This window comes from Rhinolophus ferrumequinum, chromosome 4 (assembly GCF_004115265.2).
Source record: "Rhinolophus ferrumequinum isolate MPI-CBG mRhiFer1 chromosome 4, mRhiFer1_v1.p, whole genome shotgun sequence".
Lineage (NCBI taxonomy): Eukaryota > Metazoa > Chordata > Mammalia > Chiroptera > Rhinolophidae > Rhinolophus > Rhinolophus ferrumequinum.
In genome coordinates, this window is record NC_046287.1 from 57,874,429 (window position 1) to 57,890,850 (window position 16,422).

General features: G+C 35.9%; 1 protein-coding gene across 2 annotated transcripts in view; it reads right to left on the reverse strand.

Annotated features, from left to right (window-relative positions):
• The window catches only part of HOOK3 (hook microtubule tethering protein 3), an 84,566-nt gene that overhangs the window by 51,552 nt on the left and 16,592 nt on the right, over window positions 1-16,422 (reverse strand). For both annotated transcript variants that reach the window (XM_033104059.1, XM_033104060.1), the window contains exons 5-8: window positions 16,141-16,273; window positions 11,395-11,462; window positions 4,579-4,641; window positions 3,066-3,149 (exon numbers count right to left, since the gene is read on the reverse strand). In XM_033104059.1, coding sequence (XP_032959950.1) covers window positions 3,066-3,149; window positions 4,579-4,641; window positions 11,395-11,462; window positions 16,141-16,273 — 348 coding nt within the window. The remainder of the gene's footprint in view (window positions 1-3,065; window positions 3,150-4,578; window positions 4,642-11,394; window positions 11,463-16,140; window positions 16,274-16,422) is intronic.

Consider the following 16,422-nt stretch of genomic DNA (forward strand, 5'->3'; position numbering starts at 1 on the left):
CATCCAATCTGCCTGAAGATATCATTGGCTCTACTTCAATCATCTTGTGACCACTTCTCACTAGCCCTAAATTCTGACGACCTAAGCCAACATAATGATTTGCCTAGATTACTTCAATGACCTCGTAGATTCCTTGGTTTGGCCCTCTCCGTCCTTTAGTCTATTCTCTACACAGCAGCCATAATAATCCATTAAAACAAAACTCAGATGGATCACATGACTGGTTTAAAATCCTCCAATGGCTTCCCATTTACTCAAAGTCAAAGTCTTTACAAAGGCTTATAAGGCCTCTCCAGACTGATTTTCTCCTTCCGCACTCCCTCATCCTCCTGCCATCCTCATCTTCCTGCTGTTCCTTGAATACACCAGCCACACTCCCACCTCAGGGCCTTGTGCTCAGCCTGTAACGCTCTTCCCCAGAAATCTGGGAGGCTTGCTCTTTTAACCTCTTAGGACTTTACTAACATGTCACCTTCTCTGGTGCACCTGTACAGACGATCCAATTTAAAACTACTAATTCTTCCTACCTTGGACTCCCTATTCTACCTTCTCTGGTTTATTTATCTCTAGAATACTTATCACCACATAACAGACTATATTTTTATTTTATTGTCTATCTTCTTTACTAGAATGTAAGCACCTTCAGGGCAGGGATATTTTATCTATTTGCTTCCCGCCCCCATCTTCACTGTATCTACAGCAACTAGAACAGTGGACGGATGGTAGAAGACCTAGATGGACAATCAGCTCTAATGTCTTTTGGAGCAAAAATTAATATAAGACCCGGTATTATATCATAATATATTAATATATTATATTATATCCAGTCTTGTAGTAAAATAAAACCGGGTCTTACAATAATTTTTACTCCAAAAGAGCATGAGAGCTGATTGTGCATTAAATGTGATTGTCTGGCTTGGTCTTATTTTGGGGGAAACACAGTAGTGGGTGCTCAGTAAACATCTGTTGAATAAATGAATGAATCTCAAATGCTAGCTCTGTAATTTTTCAGATTTCCATAGATGCGTGAGTCTTCTCTCAGAATCAAGCTGTAGCTCTATTCTATGCCACTGGTCTACTTAATTTAGTTCTGCTCTTTCATTCCTCTTTTTAAAATAAGTATTTAAGGCTTGAAAACTTAAAAATTTTTAAATTCATTTCTTTGCTACTAATTTCTGACTTTAATTGCACTTTGGTCACAGAGCATGATCTAAAGACACAAATTCTTTGAAATTTTATTGAGAATTGCTTTATAACCTGATATATAATCAATTTATATGAAGGCTAAATGTGCAATACAAAATTTAGCACTAGATTTAACAGACTAGCAAATGTTGCTAAAATATTTTAATTCAATATTATTTGGCAGCAATTCTTTTCCCAAACTCAGAAAAGGGAGACTAAAAATAATACATAAACATGGTTTCAGAAAAAACTCAAACAAGGCAAAAGGGCTTATAATGAAAAGCTACAGTTTCCTGTTGAGTTTTTCCACTTCCAAGAGACAACTAGTTTTAACTATTCCTAATTTTACTGTTTTTCGTTGTTACTTTACATCTCTTAATATGTTATGCACCACTATTTCTTGACTATTTCTTCATTTATCAACCTTAGATGTTATCTAGTGATTCTTTCTGATGTGTTAAATTATAACAACTTGTGCCATCCCTTCTTTCCACAAATAGTTATATCACTATTCTCACTTCCTTCACCTCTGAAATTTAAAATAACTACTCATTGACTCTTCACTCAATCACCCGCCATTCATTCACTCACTCAAATATTCATTGTATGCCCACTACATGCTAGGCACTGCTACAATTTCCTACGTGCAAGGCATACTATGATGAATAAAGCAGAGGAAGTTCTTACTCGTATATAAGTTACATATTCAAAACAAATCATATTAAATATATCAACAGAAACATAGTAAGAAAGTAAAATAATAAGTACATGCAAAAACTAGAGTGAAAAGTACTATGTAGAGGGTTAAAATAAGAGTAACATGAGAGACTGGAGATTACTTTAGATTGGCTAACCATGGAAGAACTTTTCAAGGAAGTCTAATTTAGTACTTGGCACATCTAATAAATACTTTATGATAAATAAATCAAGTAATTCTGAGCCGAGACTGGATGACAAGGAACCAGCCATGTAATGACCACTGCCCCACACAAGTGGGTCTTGACTCCCTTCTTGGTAAGACAAGAACATTAGTGGGCCTACTCTTCCTCGTTACCCCTGTCCTCTTCTAAGCCTCAACTTCTACCGTATGTATCTTATTTTTATAATAACATTTCTCTATAGGATGATTCTAAATGTTGAAAATCAATGAAGTTTACATTATTACATTAGAGATCACATTATTATTATTGTATTAGTGCTGTTTCTGTAAAGCTAAGTGTGTTACAGAGCTATCCTTTCTCTTCTCATAACCTCTGCAACCCTGCCACTCTGGAAACTGTCTATGCCAGGGATTGGTACACATTTTTGTAAATAATCAAACAGTGAATATTTTAGGCTTTGAGGCCATGGGTCTCTGTGGCAAGTACTCAACTCTGTCGTTGTAGCATGAAAACAGTCACAGACTACCTATCAATGAATGAGTGTGGTTGTACTACAATAAAACTTTATTTACAAAAACAGATGGCAAACTGTATTGCCAATCCCAGTGTATAACTTTAAATTTATGTTATCAAAGATAATATTTATATTCTGCTTGTAAACTTAATCAACTCTATTTAATTTTATAACTCTTAGCATTTGTGTAGTTAAATTCTAAAATTTGAAAAGCAATTACTAGCACTTACATTATGAGTAAATATTACTTACTACATAACCCAACAAGTGTGCTGATCATACTTCGTCAAGCAATGCATCCAAAGCAATGATCAACTGTGCCTTTTAAAGTAAAATGCTTCCAGTATAAAATATTATGAACTATTTTACTTTTTTTTTAAATTAGTGTTGCACTGTAGTCAAACTGTACTGTATGACAGTACACAGTACGTTTGGTATTTGCAGTGGTGCAATTCAAACAGGTGGTCACAGAACAGACCTCTTACCTGCATATCCAATTCATGGCATCTTTGAGCAATTTCTTCCTTTGCTGACAAAGCTTCATTTAGTTCCTCTGTAGTTTTCTTCAGCTGGTTAAAAACAAAGAGATACAATAAACATTTCAATATGAAGTAGCAACAATTAATAATTACATTTGCACAACATAGAATTAAAAATCTTCCCCCTTTTTCTTTCTGAGGGACAGGGAGAAATCAAGAACCCTTCTGCAAGAGTCAAAAGAAGGCACTTCTAGCTTTAAATATCTGTTAGTCCTAAATCTTGTCTTTTCTGTACTTTGAATTTGGTTCTTTTCTCCTATCAAGTTTTCTTACACACCTTCTATCTGGGATACTTGGTTCTTGGTAATGTTGATTGTGTAATGAATGAGAAATTTTACCTTAGTATAGTATGTATGTGCTAGAGGATAAGGGTTTCAATTGCTAAAATATACAGTAGTATATTTCAATACAAGTTTTTAGTCATCTTAAACCTTTGTTAATTTATCAGTTTTAAAATAAAATATTTTTATTATTCTGATTCTAAACACAAACCAAACATTCCAAAGTTGTGTTCCACTATTACATAAACTGTAAGTATGAATAAAATAATTACAATTAATCAATTGATTAATCACTTAATTTTAAAAAAGAAAAATGGATTAAAATAAAATTATATTAGTTTTTCACTTCATGTGACCAAACCTCTGTGTAATACAGATACAAAAAAAATGCATTCAGGGTAACAACTTTAAAACCAAACATCACAAAGTAAGGAAAAGACAAATTACAACTTGGGTTAAAATTACAGCATGTACAAACACTTAGAAACCGTGTGGGAAAAATGCAAGAAGACAAAGACCTGAAAGATTTTTGCTCATGCTTTGGAACAGACGTCCCAAAATAGCTGGAACATAGAAACTGACAATGTAACTAACAGTATTTTATTAAAAGCAATAATTAAAATTACAAAATAACTTTTCCAATAAAACCATTAAGAATACATTGAAGAGTTCCTTTAAAAATAGAGTACTAGGTTCCTTAGTGCATTTAAATATCTGCTGACAGGTTGTTCATGTCTTCATAACAGTGAAGGGTAAAGAAGACATCCTCAATTGAAGAATAATGTGAAACAAAAAGCAAAATATCTTTTGTATCGTAAGTAAATCATAAAATGATTTATGCCAATGGAAAATGCTTGCCATTTTCCAGGAATGTACCCATTGTGTTAAATGTGACATGCAGAAAAGACTTCTCTAATGGAAAAGAAAATGACTAGAAAACACAAATTACAATAAATTAAACAAGTTAATTTATTTTAAAGTGGGTTATGCAACAATACTAATTACGAATTTAATTACAAATGTGTAACATCCATGACTAAAGTGGCTTAAGTTCTTAAATTTTAGAATTATACCAACATATTTCATAAGCAATTTCAACTGAAACATTCTTGTCATTAATATCTCAAGTTTATTCTTTTTAAACTTTGCATGGATCAAAACAACGCAAAATTAGATACCTGGCGATCGAGGTCAACATAGGCATCATTTCCAGCAGAGACGGGAGATTCTTTACTCATCAGCTGAAATTAAGATTTAAATGATTATAATTAAGAGGCAAAAAAGACATTCTATATATTTACACAATTAATATGAACACGCAGCCACTACAGAATTTTATAAAACTTAAATTAAAATACAAATGTAAAACGAACATTTTCTTCTACATTAAAGCTTTTCAGTCAGGAACTTTTTTCACTCCAGGATAATGACTTAAAATTAGAGGTCTAAAGTCTGATGCTCATTTTCATGTAGGCCCGCCCAATCACAAGAATCAAGTATTATTAATACTTATTCTTATCACCAAAAGACAAGTCTTTTACGTTAAAAATGTGGCTAAATATTTAAAAATATTGACTTTTCCATAAAAAATGGCAACACCAAGTATTTCTAAAAAATAAATGTGGGCAACATCAATATTAGTTAAAATTCACTGGTTAATGTTTAATAATAACACAGGCACACACAAATCTATGCCTTAACAGTTCTCGCCCTTGTATTGCAAAGACACAAGGAGAGAAGATTCAAAGGGTGTGTGAGGGTTTCGGGGAGAAGGGGATAAAATTCTAACTGTGATAAATGTCAGGTGCAGATTCAAATGGTCCCAATTTTCTGTTGTTTCCTTCTTATGCTCTGTCTAAAGGGCAAAAAGAGGGGGACAATTAGAAATGTGGGGATGTACTACCGTGTTTCCCCGAAAATAAGACCTAGCCGGACAATCAGCGGTAATGCATCTTTTGGAGCAAAAATTAACACAAGACCAAGACCGGGTCTTACGTTAATTTTTGCTCCGTAAGATGCATTACCCCTGATTGTCCGGCTAGGTCTTATTTTCGGGGAAACACGGTATTCAGAGATCTTGTAATTGCCCCCTTCACCCCACTCTCTAGAAAATGAAATGTTATGCTCAGTTGTACCTTTTTCTCTCTGTCAGCGGTTCTCCAAGTAAAGTACCCAACCTAACAACATCAGCATTGCCTGAGAGCTTGTCAGAAAAGAAAATTCTTGGGTGCCCACCCAGATTTACTGAGTCAGAAACCCTGGGGTTAGGGCCTATCAACCTGTTTAGTAAGTCCTCCAGGTGATCCTGTGGCATTCTGAAATTTGAGACTCACTGTTTTATATTAATGTAATGAGGAGAGTTGAAAAAGAATGAAAAAAAATCTCAGGAAGAGTACAAAATACTGGCTTCAATTTTATTTATGCTCTTATTGTGAGAATATTAATAAAAAGATTTTTAAGACTTTTCTTCCAGCTCAAAAAACAATACCCATTGTAGGAAAGATAAAATTCAGAAAAAACATAAAGAGAAAAAAAAATTGTTCTACCATCCAGAAGCAATCATCTTTATAATTTTGAAATATTTGATTTAAGAAGCTACCTATGCCAACCAGAGGCCTAGCACAGTTCAAGTAAGAAAGACATTAGAGTGTGATAAGGGCAGGGACAGACTATTCAGAAGTATCTAATTCAGAGGTAGGTAGTAGAAGAGAGTGGAAGTGTTTTCTTCCAGTCTTTTTTCTTTTCCCATTGTTACAGTTTAGACCTTATCACGCCTGAATAAAAACCCAGCTATCCCACTCTCTGAATAAGACCTTCTCTTATTCTAGTTCTCTCATTCAATACTATATCTACCGTGTTTCCCCGAAAATAAGATCTAACCGGAAAATAAGCCCTAGCGTCATTTTTCAGGAATATATCCCCTGAACATAAAAACCCTAATGCGTCTTTTGGAGCAAACCTAAGACCCGGTCTTATTTTGGGGAAAACATGGCAGTGTATTTGTTCCTCAACTTCATGGAGGTTTCCACTCCCCATCCCTTTCTTTCTCCATGTTTCAGTCAGAGCCTATCATTCTTACATTCATCTTATTCCTTTCTTTGCTTAGACTCTAGTGAACATTATTGTTTTGCCTGCCTAAATCCTCTTCCCTCTGCTAACATCATCATATTTTTAGGAACCTCACCCTTCCTACTTTAGCTTCTGGGGTTCATCACTTGTTTAATCAATTACCTTCTTTTTCTAGCCTAGATTTCATGGTCTATTACTTTGATGACTTTCATCAATATAATCAATTCTCCTCTTACCTCGATTCCTTCTTCTGGCAAAATCACAATCCAAGATCAATCCAACTACTGGCCATATACTGACTGCTAAGTACTGAGAGAGTAAAACATTTTTTTAAATCACAAAACACTATTGATACATAGTGTCCAATCTCAACTGGGACTTCAAAGTTGCCCAAAAAGTAGTTATGCTTCCCCAGTAAGCAGTCTCTTTATTCCCTTTAGAGATTATTCTAAACTTTTCCTATTTCTCAAACCTCACCAACTCCCCAACACTCTTCATCAGAAAACCTTGCCTCCAGATAAGAATTTCCCATATCTTAATCTACAAAATTGGCAACATTTATGCCCACCCTTTCCTTCCTCAATCTTGTTATAATACAAGTGTTATTCTTCCCAACCAAGGCAATCCCTCCACTTGTGCTCTCCACCCAGTCTTTTCCCAGCTTCCCATAGACCCTGTTCCATTTGTCATCCTCTCTCTTACATCTCAATTTCTATCTTTCTCTTTTTTGTGGCTTCTTCCTATCAGCATTTAAATAGTTAAAATACTATCATTTACTTGTCTCCCATTCACATTTCTCCAAGGAAGATAACAAACACATGAAAATATGTTCAACATCATTATCCTTTGGGGAAATGCAAATAAGCCACAGTGAAATACCACATCACAACCACTAGGATTGCTATTATCAGAAAGATAAACAATAACAAGGGTTAGCAAGAAGATGGAGAAATTAGAATCCTAGTGTGTTGCTGGTGGAAACGTCAAATGTTCAGGACCTGTGGAAAACAGACTGGCACTTCTCAAAAAGTTAAATATAGAATTACTATATGACCCAGCAATTCAATTTCTGGGTATATAGTCAAATGAATTAAGAACCGGTGTTTAAAAACAAAACAAACAAACAAACAAAAACCCTGTACACTCATGTTCATAGCAGCATTATTCACAATAGCCAAAAGGTGGGAAAAACCCAAATGTCCATCCACTGAATGAATGTTTTTAAAATATGGTATATCCATACAATGGAATATTATTCTGCCATAAAAAGGAACAAAGTATTGATACATGCTACAACATAACCTTGAAAACATTATGCTAAATGAAAAAGCCATACACAAAAGGGCACATATCATATGACTCCATTCAAATGAAATATCCAGAATAGGGAAATCCATAGAGACAGACAGCAGATTACTGGTTGCCAGGGGCTGGAGGAGGAGGAAATGAGGACTGCCTGTTTAATGGGTACAGGGTTTCTTTCTGTGGTAATGAAAAAGTTCTGGAACCAAATAGTGGTAATGTTTACACAATATTATGAACGTACTAAAATGTCACTAATGGCAAATTTTATGTTATATGTATTTTACCACAATAAAAAAAATAAAGACATCAATAAAATGTGCTTTTAAAAAAAAGTTTACCATCTAACAAAAGCTCTTCTTCAATCCCATAATTTTACACAGCTACCCTCCGTCCTCCTCATAAATCCAATCACTCACCAAACTGACTGATCCAAGTTCTGATCATTTTCAATCTGCCACTGACTGCTGTAACCTACTTCGAGCTTCCATCCTTCTTCACTGGATAATTACTAATGTTAACTGCTCTCTCTTTTGCTAGCTTTGTTTACCTCCAATCCATTCTTCTCATTGTACATATTTTCTCTGACACAGACGTCAATTTCTCTTTAAAAATCTATTAATTGATTTCCAAAACTCCACACTTGAACAAAACTGCTCAATATCCTAATGACCTCATGTCTCTTGTTTCATCTCTGAGCACTTTCTACCTCACAATGTTTGCTATAGGCATTCTTCTTTCATCACCTCCAACATGCCATGCAGGTCTTGCTTTCTCCTGCCTCCTGGATTTAGAACAATTTTTGCCCCTTCCTTACCTCATCTCGTCCTTGAGGGCTCAGTCTAGATGCAGCTTTCTCTGAGAAGCCTTCCCTAATATCCCCAACCTGAGTTAGATACTCCGTTGAGGTACTCTTATATTTTTCTCATCATGACACTTTTCATTCTGAATGCTTTGAATGTATCTGAATTGCTTGTTTAGCCATGACTTACACTTTCTGAGGCAAGAGATCACGTCTATTTTTTTCATAGTTGTATCCATAATGCCTACCACAGCTCCTGGTGCACTTTAGGTGCTCAACAAATATTTGCTATGAATAAAAGGCATGTGCACATAATAAATATATAATCTACTCTGTGGACAGAAAAGGGGCCACAGGATAAACCTGACAAGACCAGGAGACTGAAAGTAACCATACAGGATGGCATGAACATAAAAATTCCTAAGGCGGGCCATGGTATGAAGTCACATCTAGCCTGTAGCTTCCTTGACAAAGGTCAATCTCTACCTTAAATGAGTCTGCCTACTGTCTTTTTGCATCAGAATAATATGCCCTTGGAAAGTCAGTAATCCCTTTTTCTGGACCACAGCAAAAAACTACAGAATCCCTCATTGTTATTCTTGTTCCCTGATTACCGTCTCTATGTGCTGTGAAAAGTGAACTATCAACTATCGTGTACCCACCCATGTGAAAGAAGTACTTGTCACTCCAATTCACTTTTATCCAACCCCAGAGATTCCCCCCTTTGCTTTCTCCCACTCGCTTACTCTATCACCAATGGATTTCGTGTAAGCTTCCTCCTTTGATTCTAAGTATAAAATAAGCTGCAAACTGCCATTTTGCGGAGCATTTTCTCAATCCGTTGAGATTTTGCTTCCTGGCAATTGTCGTCAGTCTTATAAGCTTTCTCTGAGGCTGAATGTTTTTTCATCGACAATTCTTAAAATCTAATTGTACATTTAATTTTATATATTGCCTTGTTCACTCGACATTTTAAATGCTTTGCCGTTGTCATCAGATACCTTTTTTTAAACACTCATGACCTTATATCTGACATGATATAAAGGAGTGTAACATTTCTTACAAGATGCACCAGTTTACCCGCCTACCATCAGTGCTGACTGCCAAACTGATCATCTTTTAAAAGCTCTGCGATTTTGAAAGGGCCTGTGTAATCAAGTATTTGGCTGGACTTTCTCCCCAGTTTCTAGGAGGTAGCCTCTAAATATCTGGAATTTCCTCACTGATAAAGAATGTCTTTGTTACTCATGATGGACCCCTAGACAGTTTAAGCTGAGGAGATAGCTCCAGTTGGGGGCTGGCCATGTCAGAAAAACAACCTCGTGTTACAAGGTTGGGGCTTTGAGCCATTTGGTATCAGCCAGACCTCTGGAAGAAAGGGGGCTGGAAACTGAGTGCAACCTCAGGGCCAATAATTCAATCAATCATATCCACATAATGAAACCCCAATAAAAACTCTGGACATGGCAACTCTGGAGAACTCCCCTTTGATGGTACTTGGCATACTGCCACACATTAATGTGCTCAGAGGGTGACATGTCTTGATTCCACGGGGAAGGGACAACAGAAAGGTTGCATTAAGGACCCTCCCAGACCTCACTCTACCCAGGGGGCTGGTTCTGATTTGTGTCCTTTAGCTATAATAAAACTGTCATCATTCCTGAGTTTTTAATCATTCTAATGAATCATCAAACCTGAGGGTGTAGAAATTTCTGAATTTAGCCCGTTGGTCAGATTAAAAAAAAAAAAGCTTTATCTTAATCTGCATTTAGCATTTCTTTTTGTCTGTTATATTTTTTCTATACTGTTTTCTAGTTACCTCAAGGGATTCTTCCACTGCTTTTATGATTAAAAACATTCTCGTATCCTTAGATCAACCAATTATTAATCTGTATTTTATTTTTACTTTTATAGGTTTTTGTTTTACATTTGCTGGAGTTCAGGACATGCTACCCCAAAACATATAAAATATTTCAAGCTGAAGGAATTTGAGAAATTGCAGGCGCAGGCAAGAGTTTCTGAACTTCCCCTGAAGCAGGTCCTAAGACCCACATGAGAGGTGCCTTTCCTATACTCAGAGAAAAGGAGCAGCCTTATCTTGGAAGACAGAGATGCTGAAAGGAATCTGAATGAACAGGACTTGCTGTTTCCCCCCGTTTACTACACTTAGCTGAAACCCTTTTTTGCCCTATCACATTTTTCCATGATTCTCCACTCTTCATCACACTTAGCATTAAAACACTCAAGTTTAAATATCTTTGGTCTTCATTTCCTTATGAAGGTTCTTGTGTCATGTAAAACTTGTATTAAATAAATTTGTATGTTTTTCTCTTGTTAATGTCTTTTGTTACAGAGGCCCCAGCAGAGAACTTGGAAGGGTAGAGGAAACAGATAGTTTTCTTCCTCCATAGTTTCAATAAAAATATTCATCTAGACATCTAGAAATTGCTTTGGGTATGGTTGGAGTTAAAGACCCATTTTCTGCCAAACAAGAAACCAATAGTTAAGCATGAGGCAGACTGCTGGTTTAAGACAGAAATTATTTATAACGGCTTTAGGAATTAGTCCACTATTCCTAGTTCATTAGGGCATTTTTTAAAAAATTGAGCATAGTTACTGAGTATCTATACCTGTAAGGTAAATGTTTAAGATTTAAATGAATATGATTTTCTTTAATAAAAAGAGACAAGCTGTATCACAAGTATAAAGAAAAAATTCTCAAACAATGAGAATTTCTTTTTAAAATTTCTACTTCTATTATTTAAACTCATGTTTGTTCCTTTAATTTCTCACAAACTGTAAGCACAAAGCTCCAACGTACCTCTTGAATGGCTGTCATGACAACATGTTGAACAGATTCTTCCATCATCATAATGGCTTGGATGTACTCTGAAAACAAGAACAATCTGGAATGTCACTGTTCAAGTTAAAGACAGCCAAGGGAGTAGTAAAGGCTAACACACTTCATGAATTCTTATGAGTTGATTCTTCCTAGGCATTCTTCATATATAATTAAACATATGTGCCACAGGTAAAGGCTGAAAATCACAGTATTTATCTTTCCTTAATATGTCACCCACACTCACCTCAAACCACCCCTTATAAAGTTGAGGCTACAGCTAAAGGTCACAGGAAAGCAGACTTTCAGGAATGTAAAACAATGAAATGGTAAAGCCTAAAGCCAAGGTGGAAAGGCTCCATACGAGTATCACCATTCTTAAAATCTAAAAAGCAGTGTACTTTCACATTATTCTTTGCTACATGTTAAAAAACTTTAAAGTCTGTGCTTCATTCTTATGTGACATCAACGCAATGAATTGTGTATAGTCCCAACCTTAATATTTTCCACTATAAGAAAGAAAAATCTTAGAAACTAATACCATAGTTAAATAAGTATCGGATAACCCTGGGCTTTAAAATAATGACCCACATCTCTAATAAGCTCAAGCACCAACTCCATCAATCTTATCTTCACCACGGCCAAAAATCAGAAAAATCTCTCAGCTGTCAGTATTGACAAAGTTGAAAAAAAGAATTCTTGCCTTCTAGAAAAGCCGTGGAAATAGTTTTCATTATTTTCAAACCCAACAATGGATGACGAAAAGTGGCATTAAGCATAAAACAATAAGCCAGCTGGATTCCAACAAATATGGTAAATGTTTTAATAAGAAACATTTAAAAGGATAAAATAACTAGGCAGTTTTAGCCTCAACTTGCCATACATCCAAAAAATAAACACCAAGAACTGGTCTCAGAAGTATTATATGAAGGAGTCTTACTGTGAAATTGTTAAAGTGACCTTTTGGCAAGAGACTCATGTCTTTGGAAGGTCAAACTGTAATCCTTTGCTTGAGAGATAACTTGTTTTAAAAAAAAAAAGTACTGTGACAGCACTATTATGACATTGACATTCTGGCTGTGAATGCCAAGGCTTTTAGTTCATCAAAAAACATTTTTTATAAGAAATATTGTCGTAAGGATACTTTATATCCAATCAAATGTGTGGTTAAACATATAAATATACACAACACACTTAAGTCAAAGGCATTGTTCTTAGGTCAATAGTAGTTAAAGTCATAACCACTATTTAGTTAAAAACTAAACAAAAAAAACCCAAGACCTTTAGTCTAAGCTCATTTTTTTGTTTTGCTTGTTAATGAGGAACACCCTATGAGTGTTGGAATGCAAGGAAGTGCTTTTAGATTTTCTGTTCAAAGGTACCCAACACAGAATTCCAAAGCTGTGGAGTAAATGGCACAGCTAGAATGACTGAACAGCCCTCAAAATAAAGACTGTGAACATGGAAGAGAAGAAGCAGTGGCATTGATAATGGGGAAGGAAAACTTAATGACAGCCTACTGGAAATGAAGAAAATCACAGTGGGAAAAAGGAGGTTAGGAAGTTATTAGTAAGGTGTGAGAGGGGAAGCGTTAGTTAAGAAGCGGTGTTGCCACGTCAAGGCCCTTCCCCGCGAACACCGTAAAATGCCAAATGATAAAATGATGATGAGAACTGCATTCATGTACCATTTTTTAAAAATAATGTACAAATTTTAAAGTCCAAATACAAATACATATGATTGTTAAGTGCAGATCTACTATGAGCAATGCTAGAGAATAAGGTATGCTTTGTCAAGGAGTGTACTGTGAAAACTTAGCTTTTAGGTTGAAAATTTACAGCACAGTTTCATATAAAGAGTATTAAATTTAAATGTGGAAGAGAAGCGTTTTCGTCCTTGCCTAGCCTTTCGCAAGCAAGAAATCTTGGGCGATTCATATAATATTTATGAGTCTTCATTTCCTAATCTGTAAAAAGCATTTTTGTTCTGGTAGTGCCCAGTAGAGTACCAGGCAGAAGAGAGACACTCACTAAACATTATAAGTAAGGAACACAGACAATTTCATTTACTCCTCATAACTATTTTGCATCCTCATTTTGTAGATGATGAAACAGGCTGAGAATCTTGTCCAATGTTGGTCAGGTAGTAAACAGCAGCGCCACTTTAGTAAGCCTTACATATCATAAACGTGCAGTGACAGGTAATTCTTAACAATTCAGCAATTCATTTAATTCTTAGTTCTTGACTGTGTTCCTGAGATCAGAGAATGCCCTATGGATAAGTGAGATGTTAAAATCCTGTTTTAAAGTTTTCATCATTTACATATAATTTCAGGGGAAAAACTGAATCTAAGTTTTATATACAACACTTGGTCTGTATAAGATGTTCTATAAATATTGTGATTGTCTTCTTCTCCATAGGAATATGAATATAGGTAACATCCTTGTCGTTTCCTACTCCTACCCTCTAATAAATATGATTAGCCAAATCTTAATACCATGTATCCCCGAAAATAAGACCTACCCCGAAAATAAGCCCCAGTTAAGTTCGTCAGCCAAACGGACGCATTTAGTATGTTATGACGATGTTCCAGAAGATGATGACATGACTGTATTTAAATAAGTGATTATTGTACATGAAAAAATAAGACATCCCCTGAAAATACACCCTAATGTGTCTTTTGGAACAAAAATTAATATAAGACCTGGTCTTATTTTCGGGGAAATACGGTATAAGAGTCGGTCTTATTTTTGGGGAAACACAGTAGCTATACACTTCCAAGGACCCTTATGTACTAAGGATACTCCCAAGACGTGATGAATCTCCTAACAGAATAAATACATAAGAAGCTATTACCTGAATTCAATGAACTACATTAAATATTTTTTCAGCCACCTTTTAAAATCAAAGCATCTAGTTAGAGATTTAATGTGTCTTTGATCTTCTTATTCATACCAATCTTAAAATCTTTGACAACAAACTTGTTAGACACTTCAGTAATATACCAAAAAAAAAAAATCACAAATGTAGAAAATTCTCTATTTTAATTCTTGAGTTAAACTGAAAAAACAAGCTAAAATTTACTGTAAGAGTATGGCGTGTTAAAATTCTAAAAGGAATGGGGCTACAGAGATTATCAGAAAAAATTCCTGAATCAGAGACCAATAAAACTAGTCATAGCTTTAAGAAAAAACAATGTTGACTGTTATTGAACTTATAACTAGAACACCAAAAAAGTGCAGACAGCAAGATAAAAATCTGTTTTGCATTTCCAAAGGTAGGATAGGAGGAAGAAGAAAAATAATTTGGGGCTTAAAAAAAAAATCCATCTTCTGGGACGGCCCAGTGGCTCAGATGGTTGGAGCGCTACGCTCCTAAAACTGAGGTTGCCAGTTCAATTCCCACATGGGCCAGTGAGCAGTGCCCTCCACAGCTAAGATTGTGAACAACAACTCTCTCTGGAGCTGGGCTGCCATGGGCTGCCGTGGCAGCCGGAACTCAGTGTGAGCTGCCGTGGGCTGTCACGGGCTGCTGTGGGCTACCGTGTGCTGCCAGGAGCAGCCAGTGGCCAACATGAGTAGGCGGCAGCCAGCGTGAGTGGCCCGCAGCCAGCGTGAGCAGTAAAGGGCTGCCGAGTGCTACCGTGAGCTGCCGACCTACGACCAGCGACCAATGGCCTCAGCCGGGGGGGAAGTGCAAGGCTCATAATACCAGCATGGGCCAGGGAGCTGTGTCCTACATAACTAGACTGAGAAACAACGGCTTGAACCGGAGGGGGGGAGGCGGAATAAGGGGGGAAAAATCCATCTTCTTCAATGGTCATGTAAATAGTGGTAAAATAAATACTTTGTTGTCATCATTTAGAATAGTCCCTATCTACCTTTCTCCTGTTTCATCTCCCTTTATCCTCCTCACTATTCTCCAATTAAGTTTTTTAATCCTTCAAAGGTAACCTAGGTATTTCTGACATTCAGCTTCCACTATTCAGATTACTCTTAACCTATTACTCTCCATATCTTTGTGTAAATAACTTCCCTAACCCAAACTGAGACTGTCCCCCATCACACTTTCCCTTCACAGCACTCAGCACTACTCAGATGATATAGTTCTGTGTGGCATTATTTATTGCCATCCCCCTCCACTCAACTACAAGTTCCATGAGGGCAGATACCATGCCTGTTTTCTCTGACACTGTGTTCCTAACCCGAGCATAATGCATGAGTTCAGTAAATATTTGTAAAATAAATCCTTTGTACTTATAATCTGAAATATCCAATTTTAAGTTCCCAGAGCTGATTTGACCCAGTGCATTATATCATTATTACTGGTGTTACTAATTTACTTAGCTGGACTTTGTCCAATTAACAATAAGTTTTATCACAATGTAGCTAAAAATAATCTACTCAAAGAATTATGTAGTCTTGCATTAAGGGAAAGAATGTCATCGCAATCAAATTTATTCCAACTTGCAAAACTTTTAAAGCTTGACAACAAATTAGTAGCAAAACAAGAGAAAAACGGCATTCTTTGAGGGTGGCCTTAAAAAGATGTTATTGTTTGTACTGGAGATTTAGAAATAAAATATACAACATATGTTACTTTTATACATATTACATATTACTAAATATTTATTTATAAACAAAATACACGTTTATACGTTATTCAACATTTTATATATATTACTTTTTTTACTATTTTAAATGCATACACTAACTTCAAAGAAATTACCTTGCTTCTGTTCACAGTTCACAGCACAGCCTAAAATGAGCTGAAGCATCCTTCCCAGCTCTGCAGCATCAGAATGCTCCCCAATAAGGTTCACATCAGGAAGGATAAAATCATTAATTTGCTGTCCTAAAATCTGAAAAGAGATAACAAAATTAGAATTGTGTTTATATTTATACGACCAAATAAAGTACCTGACTGATACTAGTGTCAGCAACAGAAACTCACTGTTAAGGAAAGTGCGGCCATGTCGATCTCACTCCCAATTTCTATTTCTGTACACTG